The 22,335-nt window shown below is 36.0% G+C and overlaps 1 protein-coding gene across 12 annotated transcripts in view; it reads right to left on the bottom strand.

Annotated features, from left to right (window-relative positions):
• STXBP5L (syntaxin binding protein 5L) overlaps positions 1–22,335 on the bottom strand; it is a 339,029-nt gene that overhangs the window by 9,989 nt on the left and 306,705 nt on the right. For all 12 annotated transcript variants that reach the window (XM_043473078.1, XM_043473085.1, XM_043473077.1 and 9 more), the window contains 3 exons: positions 16,252–16,422; positions 13,312–13,551; positions 2,066–2,426 (listed from right to left, as the gene is read on the bottom strand). In XM_043473078.1, coding sequence (XP_043329013.1) covers positions 2,066–2,426; positions 13,312–13,551; positions 16,252–16,422 — 772 coding nt within the window. The remainder of the gene's footprint in view (positions 1–2,065; positions 2,427–13,311; positions 13,552–16,251; positions 16,423–22,335) is intronic.

Genomic DNA, 22,335 nt, shown 5'->3' with positions numbered 1-22,335 from the left:
TTCCCCCTTCTAAGGTGTGTCTAGGAGTTAAGTCATTATTTTCAAACAAGACTGAAATGGCCCTCTTCAGAAATCTCTAAAAAGAATTTGAGAAAAGAAATCAGATAAAGAATAAGAGAATGAGCAGACTGTAAATGATTGTTTTTATTTTTATTTTTTCAAAACTGCCTCCTCCACTAACTACCTTTCTTTGGCTTATAAAGCTACTCATGTCTCCCCTATTAAAGAAAATATAACAATAAAAACACTCTCAAAATCCCAGTTTCACTCCTGAACTACTTTCCTATCTCTCATCTTTTTACCAAAATTTCCCAAAAGAATACTCTGTCTCAGGAGTTGGCAAACTTTTTTAGTTAGATAGTAAATATTTTAGGGTTTGTAGGCCATGTGGTCTTGGGTGCAACTACTCAACTCTTGCCTGTTGTGTACACACTATAGGCAATATATAAGTAAGTGGTGTGGTTGTGTTCCCCAAACCTTTATGAACATTGAGATGTGAATTTCATATACTTTCCACATATCATGAAATATTCTTCTCTGCTTTTTTCAACAATTTGAAAATGTAAAAACCATTCTTAGCTTGCAGGCTATACAGTATCATATTGGGTGGAGGGTAGGGTGGATATTGCGTGGGGGTATAGTGTGTCAATCCCTGATCTATGCCAGTGCCTCTATTCTTGTCTCCCTTGAAATTTATTCTTCTCTTCACTGTGCTCCTAAGATTTGCTTTCTCAAATGTCACTAATATCTACATCTAGTGTTTTTTCTTGTACTCAAGTTCTTTGATCTTTCTGTTCTAACTCTTGATCATCGTTCTGGTAGACTTCTGTCCTTTTTTTTTTTGGATACTCTTCTATCCTTTTCATGAAGTTATGTTACTGTGATCCTTTTTCTAGCTCTCTGATGACTGCTTCTCAGTCTCTTTTGCTGGATTTCCTTTCTTTCTGCCACTATATAGATGTAGACATATGCATCTCACTCCCTCAATTTTTGTCCCCAGATCAGTTTCTTTCTCCTCTTTTTTAATACAATCTTCAATGATTTCATTCACTGCCAAACTTTCACTAATGATTTACATAGATGATTTCCAGAGCTGAATCTCCCACCTCTGTTTTTTAAGAATCTAGACCGTAAATTGCTTGCTAAACTTCTTCAAGCTGGCATATAAGCACCTCATATTCCAATATTCATTCTCAGACTTATTTTCTCCAAAATAAGACTTTCTTATTTTGACTTTCTTATCTATTAGTGACATCACTATTATTGAAGTTCATGACAAAAAATTTTCACCTTTAAGTTCTCTTCTTACCCTGAGATTTAACGACCTCCATTATCTTTCACAACCAATCAGTTTTACATTCAGAAAATTTCCCTCACATCTGTTTCTACCTAGCCTTCAATATAGCTATAACTTCAGTTCAAAAGTCCACCCCAAACTCTTCCTCCATGTGTATTTCTTAATGTGTAGTCTACAGCAGGTTAAAATATAGGGATGATTTTTAGTATACTGTTCAGTGTTGATCTCACTTTTTCCTAGACTTGCAACCTCAGGCAAATTTATTAACATATGTAAAGTAGAGGAAGCAGATAATACTTGATTTCCTATGTCCTAGAGAAATTGTAAGGATAAACTTAAATTCTGTATAGAAAATTCTTGTGTGTGCTATGAAACATAGTAAAGGTAACAGTTCATTTCTTTTCCTTGTGGTTTATTTGTCTTCATATATCCTGTGCCTAACATAGCATCTGGGAGATAGGTGCTCAATAAATGTTTGTTGAATGAATGTGTGAATGACTGGAGAATCACTCTTTCCTTAGATTCCTTGATGGCAGTTAACATATATATTTCATTCACAATGCAAAGCATTTTTAGCAAACAAACAAAACCTGAAATAAACTCAGACTCTCCTCAAATTGTTGAGCAATAAAACATTCACAAACATAATGAAACAACGATCTCAGATGGCTTCTTAATAATATCTTGCATGTAACGCATATATTTTTTATAATGGTACCTTGTTTGCACTGTTACGATTATCAGATAATTTATAAAGACAGCACATACCTCATTATCATTATATGCCCATTGGCACAAAAGCATGCCAAGCAGGCACTGTTACACATGACCACCACATCTGCTTGCAGTATAAAAGATGTTTCTGTGATGTTATGAACGTAGAGGCAAGTCTGAGAAGGCAGTGAGAAGACTTTAGCTTGTTTCTCTGAGCAGATTATTGTGTACTGATGATCTCCTATTTCTTGGGATGGAGAGGGGCAGTTCATGACCAGTTTCCTTCTCCAAGATTTCTCATTTTCATCTATGTTGTTTGGATCCCTCCAAACTTCATATGGTGGTTGCATTAACCCACCAGTTCGGTCCATACAGGAAAATGTTAGGACAGCTCCTTTCAATGAGAGGAATGTACCTATAAAAACAATTCCATATCACTGGCACATGAAATTCTTTCTAAAACAGGTGCTATTCATCTATGGGTGATAAATTTTTTTTAATATTATGATAATTTATATTTATAATGTCATAATATTGCCATATTACACATAAATCAGTAGATTTGTAAATTTATCAGCTGCAATAACTTGGAATCATAACGGGTAAATGCTAAAAGGAGTCTAAGACATCAACTCACCAAATCCTTTCATTATGTTAATAAGAAAACAGATCCAGAAAGATGATGAGTTTTGGGCCAAGACACATACCAAATTAGTGGCTGAGCCTGGACTGGAACTCAAGTTTCCTAATTCCTAATCCAGTATCCTTTCACTATACTATACAGTATTTGTTAAAATACTTTTTCTTTTAAAAAAAAAATCAAATTTCAGAAAATTTACAATTTTAATTTACTGAATAACTTCAACTGAAAAGATAATCATGCCATCTGATTCCATTTCTTTATAGACTTATTCACTGGAAAATACTATTTTTCTTCTTCTGAAAATGAATACTCAGAATGCTTCATGAAATTTAAATATCCAGTTCATGCTAGCAATTTTGATTGTATTTTTAAAAAAACAAACTGAATTTGGTGTTTACTCAGGCTTATGCATCTTTTATACAGAAAAACGGTTTACTCACCTGGATCCTCCAAGGTTGATCATCCATGCCAGATTATTACCTAGGGGCGATTTTTTACCAGTCCCAGAGATTGGATACTGCAAAGGCTTAGGAGGTAACTTGGGATAGATTGACCTTTGGACACTTCCAGACTCTTCCCTAAGCAGTGCCTGAGCAGCCTTTTCTTTTCTTTGTTCTTTGACATCGTGTAGAGAGTAATGGAAGAGGGCATGGAAACTCACTCCAGTATCCTTGCCTGGAAAATTCCACAGATGAGCCTGGAGGGCTACAGTCCATGGGGTTGCAAAGAGCTGGACACGATCAAGTGACCGAGCACGCATGTAGAGAGTAAGGAAGCTATCCCAGGCTGACATACCTCAAGAGTACATGCACCAGAGACTTGGAAAGGGTATTATACAAGCACATTCCATTTAGAAAATATAAAGTATTAAAAATTTATTAAATTATAAAATTTATAAAATTCAAAATAACATGTTTAGATGCTTTAACATCTCAGTTGTGTTTTTAAACCCACTTTTAAAACCAAGAAGCCTGTAGATGTCTGACAGGGATAAGGGAGCAGGGGCTCAGGTGCTTTAATCTGAGGGTCAAGGTGTGAAAGACCTACCAAGAAGAAAAATATCTGCCAAGGGCTATGACGAATGATTTAATTAATATTAATCTAGGAGTGATTCTTCTATTCCCCCCCCCCCTGAAAAAAAGCTCCCATATTTCCATTGCTGCACACCATGGAGAACTTCTTGAAGTTATTAACACCCTCAATTTAGAGATAGCCTAAAGTAGGTTAAAAAAACAAGAAATCTACATTTTGGAAGCCATTTTACTTAACGCCTGATGCTTACAAAGCTGTCAGTATCAAAATGACTGTTTATTAATAAGTTGCCTTGCCCAAATATCTGCTTTGTTTCCTAATTTGTGATAGTAAATGCCCTGATTCTATTCTTTTCATTAGTTTTATACAAGGTTTAAGTTTTCCCTGTACATGTTTGCGTGTGTGCTTAGTCGTCTCTGACTCTTTGCAACCCCATGGACTGTAGTCTGCGAGGCTATGTTCATGGGATTTCCCAGGCAAGAATATTGGAGTGGGTTGCCATTTCCTCTTCCAGAGGACCTTCCTGACCCGGGGATTGAACCCAAGTCTCCTGTGGCTCCTGCTCTGGTACCACTGAGCCACCTGAGAATCCCACCACTGTATTATTAATCTTATGATTCTGTCTTTAGTCTTTTCTAACTTTAAAAAAAAAAGAAAGCTTAAGCAAGTCAGAATTACAACCTTACTATTACTATTTTAGAAATACACATTACAGGAAGCTTAAATTTAAGAACTTCTGTAACAAAATATTAACAGTTCAGTCTACAGTAAATAATTCACAGATAAGTAATGAGGATTTTCCTCTTAAAAGAGGTCTTACTGGCTAGAAGTGTGCCTTACCCTAGTTTTCCAAATTATTGGTCTTTCCCACTAAAATCTTAATCATTCAATCAACAAGTATTTGACTTGAGAAACTGGAAGGATGGAATTGTCATTAATAGATACAGAAAGACTATGGAAGAAAGGAATATTAGGAACTCAGTTTGGGACATAAGTTTGAGATACTTATTAGATCCAAAAGTGAAACGTGAAAGTGTAAGTTGCTCAGTCCTGTTGAACTCTGCGAGTCCATGGACTGTAGCCAGCCAGGCTTCTTTCTATGGGATTCTCTAGGCAAGAATATTGGAGTGGGTTGCCATTCCCTTCTCCAGGGGATCTTCTTGACCCAGGAATTGATCGTGGGTCTCCTGCATTGCAGGCAGATTCTTTACCGTCTGAGCCACCAGGGAAACCCTATTAGATCCAAGTGGCTGTCAAATAACTGGATACCTGTACCAGGAATTTGGGGATGGACCCAGACTATACATGTAAATATATGACCCACGAGATTACGAGTGGAATTTAAAGTAGTAAGGCTGAAAAGAAAAAAAGGAGTAAGGCCGACTGATTTCATATAGGGTTTGGATATAAATAGAAAACAGGAAAGATTCAAGGAGTCTGTCTTTGAGCATGCTGATTTTAAGTCCAGTGAAATGTAGAGGAACTAGTGAAGGGGACTGAGAAGGAATAGCTATAGAGGTAGGGAGAAAATTGGGTAAATAACGTATCCTGGAATCTAAATGAAAAGTGAAATGTTGTAAGGTAGGGATAATGGTAAGCTGTGCAATATGTTGCTGATATTTCAGGTGAGATGTGACTTGAGAATTGAATTTAGCAATGATATCAGTGATGACCTATGTAGAGGCTTTTGTTGATTGGTGTGAGAGAAAGTTTGATCAGAATGCACTCAAGAGAATGGGAGAATAAAACTGAAAATAGTGAATATAACAATAATATTCCTTGAATATTTCAAGGAATCTTGCACTAAAGACAAAAAAAGTGAAATGGGGCATTGTTGGAGCATAGATTCAAGGAGGGTTTTTCTCTTTTAATGGGAGAAATAACAGCTGATTTATATATGTATGCTGATTTAGTAGATAAATATATAAAGGAAAAAGGAAAAATTGCTGGATTGACTTTCTCATGTAGGTGAAAGGGAATAGAATCTAGTGTATAAGTGGAGATGTTCACCAAGTCAGGAGTTTACACAGTTTAGTCACAATAACAGAAAAGAAGGTAGCAATCTTGGTGATGGTGGCAGCTGCTGATATTCTCATCTGATTGTTTTCTCAATGAAAGAAGATATGTTCATTACTGAGATTGAAAACAGTGGAGAAGGTGTTAGAGCTCTGAGGAGAGTGGAGAAAGTATGTAATTGTTAAGGGTGGAGAGAAGACTAAAGTATTATAATGTGACCCCCCAGCAACAGAGGAACCCACCAGAGGTTGTTGATGATTTATTTCAAAATGAGACTACTTAGTCTGATTATTTTTCTCCAGCCATATTCAGCTACACAGGTATAGAAATAAAGTGTATGTTTGTGTGTGTGCAGTCACTCAGACATGTCCTACTCTTTCATGGACTGTAGCCTGCCAGGCTCCTCTGTCCAAAGGATTTTCCAGGCAAGAATACTGAAGTGGGTTGCCATTTCCTTCTCCAGGGGATCGTCCCGACTGAGGGATCAAACCTATCTCTCCTGTATCTCTTTCACTGGCAGGTGGATTCTTTACCATTGAGCCACCTGGAAAGTAGAATTAAACTTATGAACCAGGATTGTGATTAACCATATTATGTATGCATGATGTTATGATTTATGATACATATGTATTTGGTCTTTATCCCTGTTTCTGGTACAGTGCTCCTAAAATCCTTGGAATTGCCTGACAAGAACAATACAGGTGTCTTTCATTAAGTTAATAAGGTGATTTTGGAGTCTCACCTAAGGTTGGGGGCTGGTTGCCAGGGGAGCCAACCAGGTGATTAGAAGGTTAACACTTTTAGCCTTACCCCCACCGCTGGGGCAGAGAGACAAGCTGGAGATTGAATTCCATCACCATCGGTTTAATTAATCACATCTGTGTAAGGAAACCATATTAAAAACCCAAAAGTGGGGTGGTGGTGGTTTGAAGAGCTTCCGGGTTAAGGAGCAAGTAGTGGTGTGGGCAGAATGACACTCCTGGAGAAGGCATGGAAGTGGTAGCTTCATGTACCTCCCTACATTCCTTGCCCTATGCATCTCTTCCATCAGATGTTCAGCTATATCCTGTTATAAGAAACTGCTAAACAGTAAGTAAAAGTTTTTCTGAGGTTCTGTGAGTGGCTCTAGAAAACTGATTGAACTAGAGGAGGGGGCTGTGGAAGCCTCAGGTCTTCTTGGTCAGAAGAATAGGTGACAACCTTGACTTGACTTGGTATTGGCATCTGAAGGGGGTTACAGAGCCGTTACCCTGTGGGACCACCTCCATGTGGACAGTGTCCAAATTTAGTCAAACTCTGGAATACTCAGCTGGTATCTCAGAGACTTGTTTGTAGAGAAGGCCTCCACTTATCTGGTGTCAGAAGTGGTGTGAGTGTCGTAATTGTGTGAACGTGGAGGAGGAGACACAAAGGAAAAACCCAGGAGGAGGGAGGGCTGTTGTTTTTTCATCCCAGCACGAAAAACTGCATTTGTATTAGTATCACTTGTGGCTTGTTAAACAATTTCTCAGACTCCACCTCAGGCCAACTGAATTAGAAACTCTGGGAATGGAGCCAGAGTGTTACAATCTATGCTGTAACCCTTCAAGTGGTTCTGACACAGATTAAAGTGATGGCTTCTGGAATAAATCTCTAGGTGTTCTGTCACTCTAAAATGCAGTGATTTAGTGCTTTAGTTCACATTTCCATATTGTTGATGAGAATTTGTTGTCCAGACAACCAAGATAAGTTAATGTGAAAACAGTCCTTTAAAAAAGAGAAGTGGATTTTTCTTTGTTTAGAGTTTTTATTATTATTACTGATCAAATATCCTTTTAGTTACAAGTCTATTCAGTTTCTATTTCCTCATGATTCAGTCTTGATATTTGTATGTCATTAGGAGTTTATCCATTTCTTCCAGGTTATCCTACTGTATTAAGAACTATATATCTAGATCATTCTATTTTGACAAAGAGATATGTTCTTTTAATCTCTCCATAAAAGAAGAAATTCCGGCAAAAGTTTGAATTCATGACAGTAACATGTGACAAAATGGTATGTGAGATTTCATTTGTTTTTGGAGAGCATTTTGTTTTGCTTTTTTAATATCTAAAAATCTTAATAGCTTCCATGTGTCTAGCTGTTAAAGACTCAGATTTCATACTTTATACTCAGCAGTTTCAAGTGACAGTATATTTACTTTGGGAAAAATAGAATTGCTATAAACACATTCAGTACAACTAGTAATAAGAACTGTAAACAACAAATAGAGCTGGTGCAAGTGGAGAGTATGTTTGTTTTTCTGTATTAGGCTGTGATTTTACTTGTTCAGTCAAATACAATCATTACATTTGGACTATATTTTTATATTGTATCTGTTTTTAATGAAGTTTGTAAGATATAATGTATGAATTTCACAAATATGTTTAAAATATATATGTCTTATATGGAAAGGCCCTAAGTGAATATGATGCATAGAAATCAGGTGATGAAATTTCTCATCAAGGTGTAGACTTGAGATTAAAAACCATATCCTTCTTATTTTAACTAACTGATTTCCAGACAAAGCCTATTAACTGGCTTCATATTATATCTTGAGAGATAGCACATTTGCTCATTTGTACATTTGCATAAGTTAATTGTTCTTCATCAGATAGTTGGATTTTAAAGGAATTAAATGCTGACAAGTAAGTCTGACATAGGGAGTAAGCTAGGAAGTCTACAGTAGAGGGTAAGTCTATGAGATAATCTGTCAGCAGGCAAAGGACAAAACAAGAATATGGTAAGAAAAATAAGTTAAAAAAGGTAAGAAGATAATCTCTGGTATACTTTTACAGTGTTGAGAATATACATATGAAAACATACCTAAGCTTATATAATACATAATCAAAAACTGAATTAGTAAGTTAGAGTCATATCCTCAGTATACGAAAAGAGGAAAAAAGATGGAGATGCATTTAGTTTGAGTTTAGTAGGTTTATTTATTAACAGATGATTCACTGTCACTACCCTGTCTAGGTTACTGCTGTCCTAGGTATAGCGATGGCTCCCAGGAAAACTCCTACTACTGTGATACAACTCCTCATTAATCTGATATGAAAGTGCAGGGCTGAAGAGCATTACAAATTATATGTTATGTCAACAATAGAAATAAATAATGTTGAACAAACAAGATTTCAAATTTAAAATGGATGGAGCTAAAAGCTAGTCTGTAGAAAATTTGAATTCTTTCAAATCCTATAGCTCCCAAGAAACTTTTCCAAATTTTGACAACAAATATAAAAGCTCATATGACATCTAACAATGATAGATGATTGACAGGTGGCAAAGAGAAATGGGAAGAGAAGAAATAAGACTGGCTGGACCAGGGAACTGGTGCTGGAAAGTAGCAGGAAATCAGATTAAAGAGGTAGAACAAGGCTGAGCTTATAGAGATCATTGATTTCCAAAAAACTGCTTCTATGGGTAAGTGAAGGTATGAGAATATGGTGCATAAAAATCAGGAGATGAAGACAATACTGGAATTAAGACCAGTACAGGGGCAGTAAGTAAAAGGAATCATAAAAGAAATGGAAGTGATGGAAGTCATTTAGGTAGTATTGTGGAACTATTAACAGAAACAGGAAGAATAGAAAGAAGAAACAGTTCAGGGGTAAAGAGAATGAATTTATTATGGAGAATCTTCAGTTTAATCATGAGTTTGAGTTTGATATTGAAGCATGAAAATAATTTTTTTTACAAATCAGTGATAGGCACTTCATGTGGCAGAACTGATAATTACAGAATAATTTGTTAGCAGGTAGCACAAAGCCTTACACAGAAATGAAATAAAATTTAAAATGAGTCTCAAAATTACAGGGGGAGGAAGCTGTTGGAAGTGATGAATATGTTTATGGCATAGGTTGTGGATAGTTTCATGGATGTTTACTTATCTCCAGACTCATCAAGTTGCATACAATAAATATGTATTTTTTTGTATGTCAATTATACTTCAATAAAGGAGCTTTAAAGTTAGAATCTCAGCAAATTTCTCACAGAATTACTGTTAGAGAGTAAAATTCCTAAGGGCAGAATTATGGTAGGTGGAGATGGGACAGACAAGGGGGAGAGTTTGCTCGTGGCAGAATTTTCACTTACCTTCCTCTGTATTTGGAGTTTTTATAATTACAATTTTTTTTTTTTACAATTACAAAATTTAACCACCAGTATTTTAGAGAAAAAAAGCATATCATATCACAATCTTTGTACACAACAACAAAAAAACCCCCAGAGATCTAGGAAGTCTCTTCCAGCTCCTTATCGTGGTCTTAAGGTCCTCTATTCCTCTGCCTGTTTTTCCAGCCTCAGCACCATTATAGCTCTAAGTTTTAGCTATTTCATGCTCTTTTTACCCCTTAGATTGTTGTTTTTCTTTTTTTGGTCTCCTTTTAAAAATCTGTTTATTTTTAATTAAAGGATAATTGCTTTACAATATTGTGTTGGTTTCTGCCATACATCAACATGAATCAGCCATAGGTATAAATATTTCGCCTCCCTCTAGAGCTTCCCTCCCATGTCCCACCCCATCCCACCTCTCTAGGTTGTCACAGAGCAATGGTTTGAGCTCCCTGTGTCATATGGCACGTTCCCACTGGCTCTCTACTTTATATACAGTACTGGATACATTTCCATGCTACTCTTTCAATTTGTCCTGTTCTCTCCTCCCCACTGTGTCCACAAGTCTGTTCTGTGTCTCCATTGCTGCCCTGTAAATAGGTTCATCAGTATCATCTTTCTAGATTCCATACATACGCGTTAATATGATACTTGTTTTTCTCTTTCTGACTTACTTCACTCTGTATAATAGGCTCTAGTTCTTCCATCTCATTAGAACTGACTCAACTGTGCTACCTCTAGGTTTTTTATGCTTTCCTGAATTTCTCTTAAATATCAGTACTGTGCAGAGCTCCCTTCTAAACCTGTTCCACCTCAGACAGATGCTTTGTGAGAGAGGTCTTCCCCAAATCCCCCCTCCCATCCTGCCACAGTATTGTTTACTTCCCTTATTGTAATTTTCTGGTTACTTTTGTTCTTCCTTGCAAATAATCCGAGAATAAAAATCATTCTGTGTCCTGATCACCATTGTATGCCCAGTGCCTAATTAATTAGTATGAGCTTGGGAAACATATGTTGAAAAAACGGATGAATAAATTTCAAAATGGATTGTATTTTCAGGAAATTGCTAAACTCAGATAAATTTTTCTAGGCCATCTGATAAAAGGTAATTTAACAATGTTTTGACAGGAAAACCCATTCAGGGCCTGAAAGCACATCACCCACTTTAGCTCTGGTTATGAAAGAGGGAAATGCCTCTAATTTCACACCTTTTAAAATGGTTCCCATAATCTAGAGCACTACAATAGGACAGAGACGAGTGGAACAGGGATGTGATGTAGAGTAGATACTGGGAAGACGGTGAAGACGGAGTCAGGAAGTAGGATGTGAGGGAGGAGAGGATGAGTTTTCTACTTTAAATCTGAATTGGCTTTCTGTCTTCTCTGTGGAACTCCATCCTTTTTCTTTTTATTGTCATAAATTATGCCTTCCAATTGGGCTTTTTCTCTTTCAGTAGTTAACCATAAAACAAATCTGAACCTGGACTCAGTTTTCTGCTTTTTTAAGTTCATAGACTTAATTTTTTTTAGAGCAGTCTTGGGTTTTATAGAAAATTGAGCATATGGTAGAGAGAGTTCCCATATGCCCTCTTTGTCCTTTCCTCTGTTATTAGCACCTTGTGTTTGTGTGGTACATTTGTTAAAATGATAAAATGATACTGATATAATAACCAAAGTCTTGAAAGAAGGCTGACATAGAAACTTGGAGAAGATAGCTTCCCATTATCTCTCTTTAAGGAGGTTTGCAAATATTTATGAACCAGATGCCCAACTATTAAGTTAAATCTATACTCACTTTGTCTTTTGCCATCATTTCAAGTCTATTTGCTAAGAATGTTGAAGAACTTTCCTGTGGTTCTGATTCATTAAATTAGTTCCAGAGACTTATTTATTTCTATGCTTGTGGCATAGAAAACCATATTTTTTAGATTATCTCTTACTAGAAAATTGTCTTTCACTCACAGTTGTACACTTGTGTATACTGGGATTTGATTTTTACCTTTAAATATTTGAGGAATACGTGCCATGTATTAGATATCCAATCTGTATAAAAATTTATTGAGTTAAAAAATGGATTGAACTAAAACTTAAAAAAATCATTATGACCTTACTGATCTGGCTCTCTCTCAACCATTATAAGAGAATTATTCATATTTCCTTAAAATTAGGAATACAGTAGAAGACATTTTCTTACTGTGAAATATGTTTACAATTAAAATATAGTGATGCTAATGAGTAACCTTTAAAATACAGTGCATTTTATGGGCAGGATCTTTTCCCCTCCTCCCCTTATCAAATTCATGCATTAAAGGCCTACACCCCAGTTCCTCAGAATGTGATCATATTTGAGACAAAGCCTTTAAAGAGGTGATTAAGCTAAAATGAGGCTGATAGGGTGGCCCTCATCCAAATGTCTTCTTAAGACCTGAGGATACACGGGGAAACACCAGAGGTACAAGCACATAGAGAGACAGGTGAGAATATGGTGAGAGCGTGGCCAACTGCAAGCCAAGGAGAGAGGCCACAGGAGAAACCAGGCCTGCCAGCACTTTAATCTTGGTCCTCCAGCCTTCAGAAGTGTGAGAAGATAAACCCGTGTTGTTTAGGCCACACACACACAATATATTTATCTGATTTTGCCTCACTAGTAGAGAGCTGAATATTCTTCCCACAGTAACAATCCATCTGTATGAATTTAGCATACCAGTTAACAAAGAAAACACAAGTCTATCTAACCTATCATACCATATGTGTTCTTTTAAAAAAATCCTTCATTCTATATATTAATAAAATTATTTTTACTTTAGAAATGTTTTTCAGATAGTTTTTTCATATATGGAAAAGAGTAAAAGTTATTGATAAGAATAACTTTTAAAATACTCAAAGGAATAACAGAAGGAATCACAGCTCTTCAAGAGGGAAAAAGTAGGAAGAGAATACAACATATACTTCAGCAGCAGTACTCATAACTGGGGTCAAATTCTCTAGGTACTAGGATAAAATGGAAGAAATTTTGAGGCATGGCTTCAAAACAAGATGAAGAGATTATCAAAGAATTTAGAAAGCCAGCTCAAGTCAGAATGCTTCTAGTTTAATCATCTGAGTTCTTCAGGGATAATGTAAAACACTCATTGGTTCTTATCTGGCATGGAACATTGGAGAAATGCTTCAATTCATTAAAAATTTTAAACTTTTGCCTTAAGACTTTCTTAAATGCTTTTCAGAAACTTATTTCCCAAGGCATCGTTTAGGTTGGGAATTGCACAGATTACTACCATAGAAATGGTTGAAAATTTTTGCCTTTCAGGGAGGTAAACTGCAATAGTTGGGATAGATATGATTTATAAAGTTCTCAATAGTTCCTAACATCCAGAATACTTAAATCTTTGCTCCAGATGAAAACAAGTTAAATGTTTTACAATACATTTATATAAATTTGAAAAAGTAGCAGTGAAGGAATAAATGAAAACTCTTACCACTTGGCAATACCATGACTGGCTCTGTAAATCTTTGTTCATCTGCTGAAGGTAGGTTTAGGGAGATGATTAACACCATTCCCAGACTAGTTCCAACAAACAAACAAGGGGAGATGGTAGAGTCATTTTTCCGAGCAAAGGACTCCATGAAGTATAGTGCTGTAATCGCTTCTTTAGAATCTTTGTCAATGCTGGAGATGCTAGAGCTTCTAGAACGATTATAGGAATTTTCTCGACTTTCTATGGAAATTTAAAAACCAAAAATTAAGTTTTAGTGTGTTTCCAGAACAAGTGAAGTCAGACTTAGTACATGAAATCCAAAATGATGAGGGAGAAGTAGAATTTGATTCTTTGTTAACTGATCTGGAAGGCAGTTTATCCAGTTCACCAGCTTATTTTGAAGATGAAGAGAAGTCTAGAAGTGTAAATCATAAACTTAGGCAGAGCTGGAATCTGCAGAACTGCAGTCCACTGTTTTGTTTTGTTTTTTTCCTCTACCTTACCTCACAAGTTAGTTGAAATTCTCTAATTTAGAAAAAATATGTTTAGTCTAAATAGTTAAGATTACAAGAATCTCTAGTACAGTTTTAATTATGCTTCTCTCCGTTCTCTCAATTACTGAAAGTATTCCTAATGACTTCTTGACAATTCCCATATACTGACAACATTGTGGCTACTTACCTGAAGGGTCACGTATGTTCTGTGGTAAATACATTCCTTTAATTTTGCTATATTTGAAGTAATTTCAATTGTAACTTTTATATAATTTTTTATTTTATATAATTTTATATAATTTTTATATTTATATAATTGTAACTATTTATATAACATTGAACAAATGTTATCTCCCTGAACTAGTTACAAGCTGCCTACCTTGAATCTAAATCCAGTTTTGGCTTTGCCAAGGACTAAATACAGAGCTGTACACAATGCCACCCCACTGAGAGTGTGGTAATCTTTCTGAGAGGGCTTCAGCCAATGAAAAGGAAACAGGTGGCTTCAAGTTCCCCTGCTCATCAACTTTTACACATGGTGTACACTCCAACAAGCAGAAACTCACCACCCCAGGTAAATGATATAGGAAAGTTGTATTGTTCTTATAATCACACCAGAGTACAAGTTCCTCATATTCTTTCTACTGCCTTCCCTCTCCTTTCCATTTTGATAGGAAATCATGACTCATTTTTATAAAAAGATAATAATATATAATAAAATAATATACAATAAAGTTAAATATTAAAGTTCCTCAGACTATTCTTTTTTCTACAAACCAAAATATTTCTAATTTTCCCCCTTCTCTATCCTTCAGCAAGTTTATAAAATAACTTTTTAATAGAATTTAGATCTGAGAGGGAGCACAGATATAAACTATATATTTTACAGATTTGGAGATAGAGATATAGAGTTGATTTTCCCTGAATCAACATGTTAGAAATGTCTAAAACTCAAAATTCCCAGCTCAATCCAGTGACTGAAACTACTAATTCCTTTACAACCTTTACACTTTCCTTACATTGTTACATTCCTAGCTAATGTTTCAAAAATTTTCCATTCATGGTTCATCAACATTCAAGGCTGCTACTCATAGACACCTGTGAAAGAAGATCATATGCATGTCCATGGACCAGACTTAATATGGTAGAATGTTAAAAAGCTAAGAATTCCCTTTTTTAAAAAAATTTTTGACCACACCACTTCTATATGTGGAAACTTAGTTCCCTGACCAGGAATCAGATTCCATGTCCCCTGCAGTGCAAGTGCAGGGTCTGCACCATTTGACTGCCAGGGAAGTGCCTTAAAATTTTATTTTAAAAATTTGAATAATACAGATCACTACTATCAAATTTTTTGAGGAGTGGTAAATGGTGAATTGGGCTTCCCAGGTGACTCAGTGGCGAAGAATCCGCTTGCCAATGCAGGAGATACAAGAGACAGGGTCAGGAAGATCCTCTAGAAGAGGAAATAGCAACCCACTCCAGTATTCTTATGTGGAAAATTCCATGGACAGAGGAGCCTGGAGGGCTACAGTCCATGGGGTTTCGATGTCAGACATGATTCAGTGACTGAGCACACACACAAATGGTGAATTACTTTATAGCACAGAATTACCATAGCATATTCCTAAGATTACTTTTTTTTTTCTATTTCTAGTCCCAAAGCTTTTTATCAGCAAGGCAGCAGCAGAAGTTGTATGCGTGCTCAGTCTTGTCTGACTCTGTGTGACTGCATGGACTCTAGCCCACCAGGATCCTCTGTCCATGGGATTTTCCTGGCAAGAATACTAGAGTGGGTTGCCATATTCACCTCCAGGGGATCTTCCTGGTCCAGGAATTGAACCTATGCCTCCTGCATTGGCAGGTGGATTCTTTACCACTGAGCCACCTGCAGCAGTTACAGGATTCCTCTTTTTTTTTTTTTTTTTTAATCTTTCTTAATCTAGGCCTTCTGACTCATGTACTTTACTTCCTGCCCTCAACGCTAATTCCATAAATAAACAAACAATCCTCTTTTTAAAACATAAGAAGATTGCAAACTAGAATTTAACGTCTTGCCTTTTTCTTGGTCACATTCTCTTAATAGTTGAGGAAACAAAGGTTACAAGACAATAAATAACTGTTTACAGATAGAGATACCAAGAAGCTTACGTTGAGATGGAAAGAAAGTAGGAGTATACAGAACAGATTAATACATAGAAGGGAGGAGATGGAAACCTACCCATAAACAGAAGCATTCTGGTTTTAGAGATGAAACAGGTGTAGTGAGGAATGGATTTGGGATTCATGGCTCCAGCCCGACCAGGTTCTCAGTTGCTCGTTGTCTAGAGTTGACCAGCTCTTCACATCTTTTATATGTGACCACAATCCCTTATCCCCCAGCTCCTAATTCCCATGGTATGTCAAATTTCAATTGCATCCACACAGATTTGTATGTCTAACCTACCTTCTGTTGTAACTGGCAAAGAAATCTCCATGCAAGCAGCTGACTGTGCTTTTCGAAATGGTGGTCTTCCAGGACCCCAGCGATTTATTTTTGAAACATCAGCACTGGAAAGTCGTTTTCCAGAACTGCAGCTCTGAGAAGTGGGACTTGTGCAGTGTCCATTTACATGGTCTGTACCAAGAGGAAGAAGGCAACATAAATATCATAATTAAACCTTAACATAAAGGAATTTAAGTGTGTAGATTAATAAATGAAGGGAGAATTCCTTGTTTTTAAACCATTTAAAGATGGCTAAGTCCTTGTTTTAGTATTTAGTCATAATTTCAATAGCTAGCCAAATTTTTCATAATTATTAAGTATATTTGTCTTTAAAATATGACTAACATAGTTAAAATTTATTCTATATTTTCATTATGTATTCTGCCATTTAATGGCAGTACAAAATAGGTTTATAGTACTAGAGATTCTTTTGCATAATGTAAATATACACCTATTTATATAAGTTTTTGGAAGAACTTCAAGTGCTTAGGGTTTAAAATATAGAACAGAAGCATTTTACTGCAAAGTTGAGAATGGTACATAAGAATATTGACTCTACAAGCCAGACTGCCTGGGCTCAAATCCCAGTTCTACCACCTACTAGTTGTATACATTTTTGCAGACTTCATAGTTTAGTTTCCTTTTGATTGGGACTATTACTATCTAACTCATGGAGCTTTTGTAATAACATGTTATATGCCAGAAACTTCCTGGTATATGGTAAACTGAACAAAGATGATTTATTACTGTCATTTTTGTTTTGATATTATTACTGTCATTTTGAACTCCCAAGTGTTCCACTAAAGTTGCTCAAGTCTAAGACCAAATAGTACTGTTTATTTTAGAGCCTGTGAATTTATCTCTGTTCTGATATAATTTAAAAATTTGGAATAATTGCACTAAAATAGTATTAATGCTAACACATAGTATTTGAAAACATCATCTCAGTATTTGAAAACATCAGCTCAATATTCAGAATACATTTTGAAATGTGCTTCTTTGGTTATTCAAAGGACAGAGTTAACCAGAAGAATCCTGTTTAATGTTCATATTGGACATGGGAACTGGCACTCAGTGTCCACTCCATTACAGCTTTTCTATATTGAGGAATTTGAAAACTTAAAATATACATTCTCTGGATCCCCTTGTAGTTAGCGCAAAGATGAGAATTAGATTTCACCATTTAAATGCACTAGTGTGTTTTACTTTTTTTTTTTTTTAATGAGTTAACATTTATTGAATACTTCAATGCCAGGCATTTTACACACATCACTGATTTAATCTTCACAACAACTATGCAAGGTAGGTGCTCTATCCTGATTTTGCAGATGAGGAAAATGAAGGTCAAAAAATGTTCAGAAAATTGTCTAACGTTACATAAGCAGTACTCATGGAGTCAGGATTCTAATCCAGATTTTTCTCACTTAGTGTCTGTATGCTTAAAAACTAGGCCACTGGGTCAGCTAATATATTTGGTAAGGATTATCAATTTTGATGATGTATTTAGTAGGGTTTAGGAGTAGCTTACGTTATGTCCATTGAGCTCCTAGTCTCTTGGGACCAGTTGTCTTCCATATTAACACAGATTTCTCAGACAGAATGGCATAAATATCACATGACAAGCTAGCTATGGGGAAGCAGAAGTCAAGAGTTCTGCCTCTCCTTCACTATTGAATCTAGTCTTATAAATAGGAAAAACACTGAGGGCAACAGCCGGTACCAACAAAGACATAGAGTAAGTTAGAAAATGGCAATTACTTTAGGGATACAAACTGCAAATGTAAGCCACGCTGCTCTGGGCATATCAGTTAGGATATACCCAGGTGTGAAGGCTTGTTTTAGGGCTTATTCAGAGTAATGTGGGATGGGTTACAGCCCTCTTCACACTCACTCATCTAGGTTCAAGAACACATGGCAGAGCTCTGAAAGTAGTAACATTTGCTTACCTAGCCAGGACTGGACTTGCTAAGTGAAAGTGCCTGCCTATCTATTACCATCTTTTAGTGGCATTTTGTGAACATTGTTTCATTTGAGCTTATAATAGGGTAGTATCAATAATTAGATTACTCAACATGCTGGTCGGTCTTTTTTTATTTTCCCTACCCCCTGTATGGCCCAATTTTCTCCATCTTATGGTTGACTCATGAGGTCTGGCTGACATTACCATATCTGGGCAGCTCAGAGTCTTTGGCCATATTCGTCTGTCTTCAATAGGGCTGATTAACTTAAAGGATTTCTTTTTGTTGCTTAAATTTTTTTTAATATATGAAAGTTAATTTGCTTAATATTTTTTTCTTAGTACAGTAAATATTCAAGACAGATATGAGTACTATAAAACACTTATGAAGAAATTTGGTTATAGCCCAGACATAGTCATTCTGAAAATTTATACTAAAGAAATGATACTAAATACAAAAACTTCTATTGATAAAATTATTCACTGTAGTTTTAGTAAGAGACAAAAATTGGAAGCCAGCTATCCTTTACAATTCAGCATAAACTTTTAGGTACATTGTGCTATGTATCACAAAATAGAGTATTATAATCTTTAAAAATGTTTCTGAAATGTTTGTTGAATCTTATTTCTATATCATTTGTTTCAGTTAGCTCTTTTTGCATACAGACCACTACAAATGTTAATAAATTTAAACTGAAAATCATTTTGGGCTTCGCCGATGGCTCAGTGGTATAAAATCCACCTGCAATGCAGAAGCTGCAGGTTCAATCCCTGGTTGGAGAAGATCCCCTGAGAAGGGCATGGCAAACCACTCCAACCCATCTGCCAATGTAGGAGACATAAGAGATGTGGGTTTCATCCCTGGTTCAGGAAGATCACCTGGAGGAGGGCATGGCAAACTACTCCAGTATTCTTGCCTGGAGAATCCCATGGACAGAGGGAGCCTGGGAGGCTACAGTCCAGATGGTTGCAAAGAGTCAGATATGACTGAAGAGACTTAGCACGCACCACAATCATTTTATTATGCTTACAGATGGTGAGAGCAAGGAATTAAACCAAGGCAAGGTAGGGATATTATTTCCATGATGTCTGGGGCATTAGCTGGGAATACTCGAATGACTGAGGGCTTGAAATCTTTAGGAGGCTTCTTTACCCACATGCCTGGGTTAGAATGACTCAAAGGTTGAACTCAGTTGGGACTGTCAGTGGTGACTTTGTTAGGAGGCTTGGGCTTCCTCATGGCAGGGTGGCCTTTTTTACATAGTGCATGGTGGGTTAGGGCCTCAAAAAGTTTGACAAGTGGTTTTGAAATGGAAGCAAACTTTCTGCTGCTTTGGTGTTACTGCAGTGGAGATTTTGCTTTATTTTTGAAAGCAACATTCTAGCGTCCAGTCACAAGCTTTTTGTATGTCAAGAGGCAGTTGTAGTAGAATCCTGATCTTATAAAAGTGTGGTCTTCAGTTCAAAAATTGATTGGCAGTAGTCTTCTGATTCTAACAGTAGCAAAGTTGTCTGCTTCCTTGATGTATCTGTTGATGGCCTTATTCAGAAAGTCATACCTGTAGGCCAAGCTTAGGGTTGTCTCCAATCTTTTAGTGACTTGATAAGCACCTAGTTTCTTGTGTTAAATCACTTTCTGCATAATATCACTAGAAGGGTTTTTGTTTCCCAGTTGCTTTCTGATTATAGTGATGTTTTAGCTCAACTATAGTGCTCTATGCCATTTAGAGAAAATTCAACATTCTAAAAAATTCAACCTTAGAACAATAAGCAGATTAAAACAAATGGGAAACTTTACAAAAAGCTTCTCAAGTCTAAAAAAAGAAATTACAAGTTTTCTTTTAAATTAGCTGATTCTCTTGTATCTCTAAATCAAGATTTGATTTAGTGTATATATTGTATAAAGTACAACAATGACTTACTGAAAAATGACTTACTGATTCCAGTTTAAATTATTTTTAACATAGTCCTTGCCAAAGCTTTATAGGAGTATGTAAATGAATATTTAATTTTATACTTGGTACACTAGTCTAATTAAACTTTTTACTATACAGTACAATTCCTAGAAAATGAAAATCAGTATTATGCATATGCCACAGGGGTGATTTTATGGTGGAATAAATGTTGAACATAAGACTAAATCAAAATAAGCACTGGATTTTAAAACTCATGAAAATAAATGTAAAAAGACTTTAACTAGGAATCTTTAGGAGTCTTTTTAACTGTAAAAAGACTCTGGCTTTTTACATATATATTGGCTATATAAAATATAGCTAATATCAAACAGTTGGTTAAAATATTTGAAAACTCACCTAACTTTACCTTTGCTATTTTTATATTAATAGTTAAGAGGAAACTCTTCTTTCACTCCCTCCCTTCTTACTCATTAGTAAGTTAATGAGTTGGTTGGAGGACAAGCTGGTTAATTGACTTAATGTTGTTTGCTTAATTAATTTTAAGTAGGAAAATAATTTATTAAAGTATATTAGGCAGTTCACAATCTCAGAGAGAACCTGTGAGTTATACTCAGGTTTGCAGCCAAAAACAATACCCAGCCATACTGGAACTGAGTTCCTTTTGAGATGATGCTGATGAGCAGGGGCCTATAGCCACGAGCGGTGCTACTGCTGACCTGATATAGTAGGGCATCTCTGCTATTACACTCACTAGAACTGAGTGTAGTTTTTATCTTTCAGTTTTTGACTATCAGATAAGGAAATATCACCTTTCTCTTTGTGCTGACACTTTTGAGATTTTTAAGCTCTTGAGGGCATTTTTCTGAAGAATTTTAAGCTGAAGACCCAAAGTGACTCAATCAGACTTCCTTTGAAGTTAGTTTGATTTTTATTCCCAGTTTTAATCTGGCTCTTCTATAGCAAAGTTTTCATGACTATGATTTTTTACATGTTTATATACTCATTCATGTTTACTCTCTGCAATCCAAAGTTTCAAAAAGCTGCTTCTTTATTAATAATTTCCCTTTTGTTTTTTCAAGTTTAGTTTCTATTGCATTCATTTAAGTGAATGTTTAAAAACTATTTGGGACCAAATTTCCAGTCTTTGAGAAAATTATCTCTTAAGGACAATACTGCCTTATGCTTTGTCACTTTTTAACCTGGAATAGTAATGTATTTTTAAAATTTTTAGTATAATTGCCATACAAAATTATGATATTTAAAGTATACATTGTGTAGATCTGATATACATATACATTAGGGAAAATTCTCATAATCTATTTAATTAACACACCCATCTCCTCACATATTTATTTTTGGTGAGAATACAAGTTCTATTAGAAGAGTTCTATTAGCAAATTTCAACTATACATTACAGTGTTATAAAAAAATACTCATCCTGTTTACATTAGGTCCTCCAACCTTATCTTATAGCTGAGAGTCTGTACCCTTCTATATACCTCTCCTATTATTCCCATTCACCAATCCCTGGCAACTGCTATTCAACCGTCTGTTCTGAAGTTGACTTTTCTTTTTTTGTAGAGTCAACATAAAAGTGATGCCATGCAGTATTTGCTTCTTCTCTCTAGCTTATTTCATGTCACGTAATGTCTACCACACGGTCCACCATTTTTCTGGCAAATACCATACTTTCAGCCTGTCTCATGGCTGAGTAACACTCCTCTGAGCGAGCGCATCACCTCTGCTTTTCCAGCTCATGTGCTGATGGACACTTTGGTTGTTTCCTTATCTTGGCTACTGTGAATAATGCTGAAATAAACATGGGGATGCAGGCATGCCTTAATAGACTCTTTTCATTTACACTGGATATATACCTAGAAGTGGAATTGCTGGATCATACGGTAGTTCTATTTTTAATTTTTTGAGGAACCCCCAAATTGTTTTCCATAGTGGCTGCACCAATTTGTGTACCAAGAGTGCACAAGGTTTTTTTTTTTTTCTTCTCTCTCCATCTTCAGAAAAAAGATACGGATCTCATATTCTTGAAAATCAGTTCAGTTCAGTCACTCAGTCATGTTCAACTCTTTGTGACCCCATGTAGTGCAGAACTCCAGGCATCCCTGTCCGTCACCAACTCCCAGAGCTTGCTCAAACTCATGTCCATCAAGTCGA

Source organism: Cervus canadensis, chromosome 7 (genome assembly GCF_019320065.1).
Source record: "Cervus canadensis isolate Bull #8, Minnesota chromosome 7, ASM1932006v1, whole genome shotgun sequence".
Lineage (NCBI taxonomy): Eukaryota > Metazoa > Chordata > Mammalia > Artiodactyla > Cervidae > Cervus > Cervus canadensis.
Note: the sequence above shows the minus strand (reverse complement) of the source record. Positions and strands in the feature narration are given on the sequence as shown.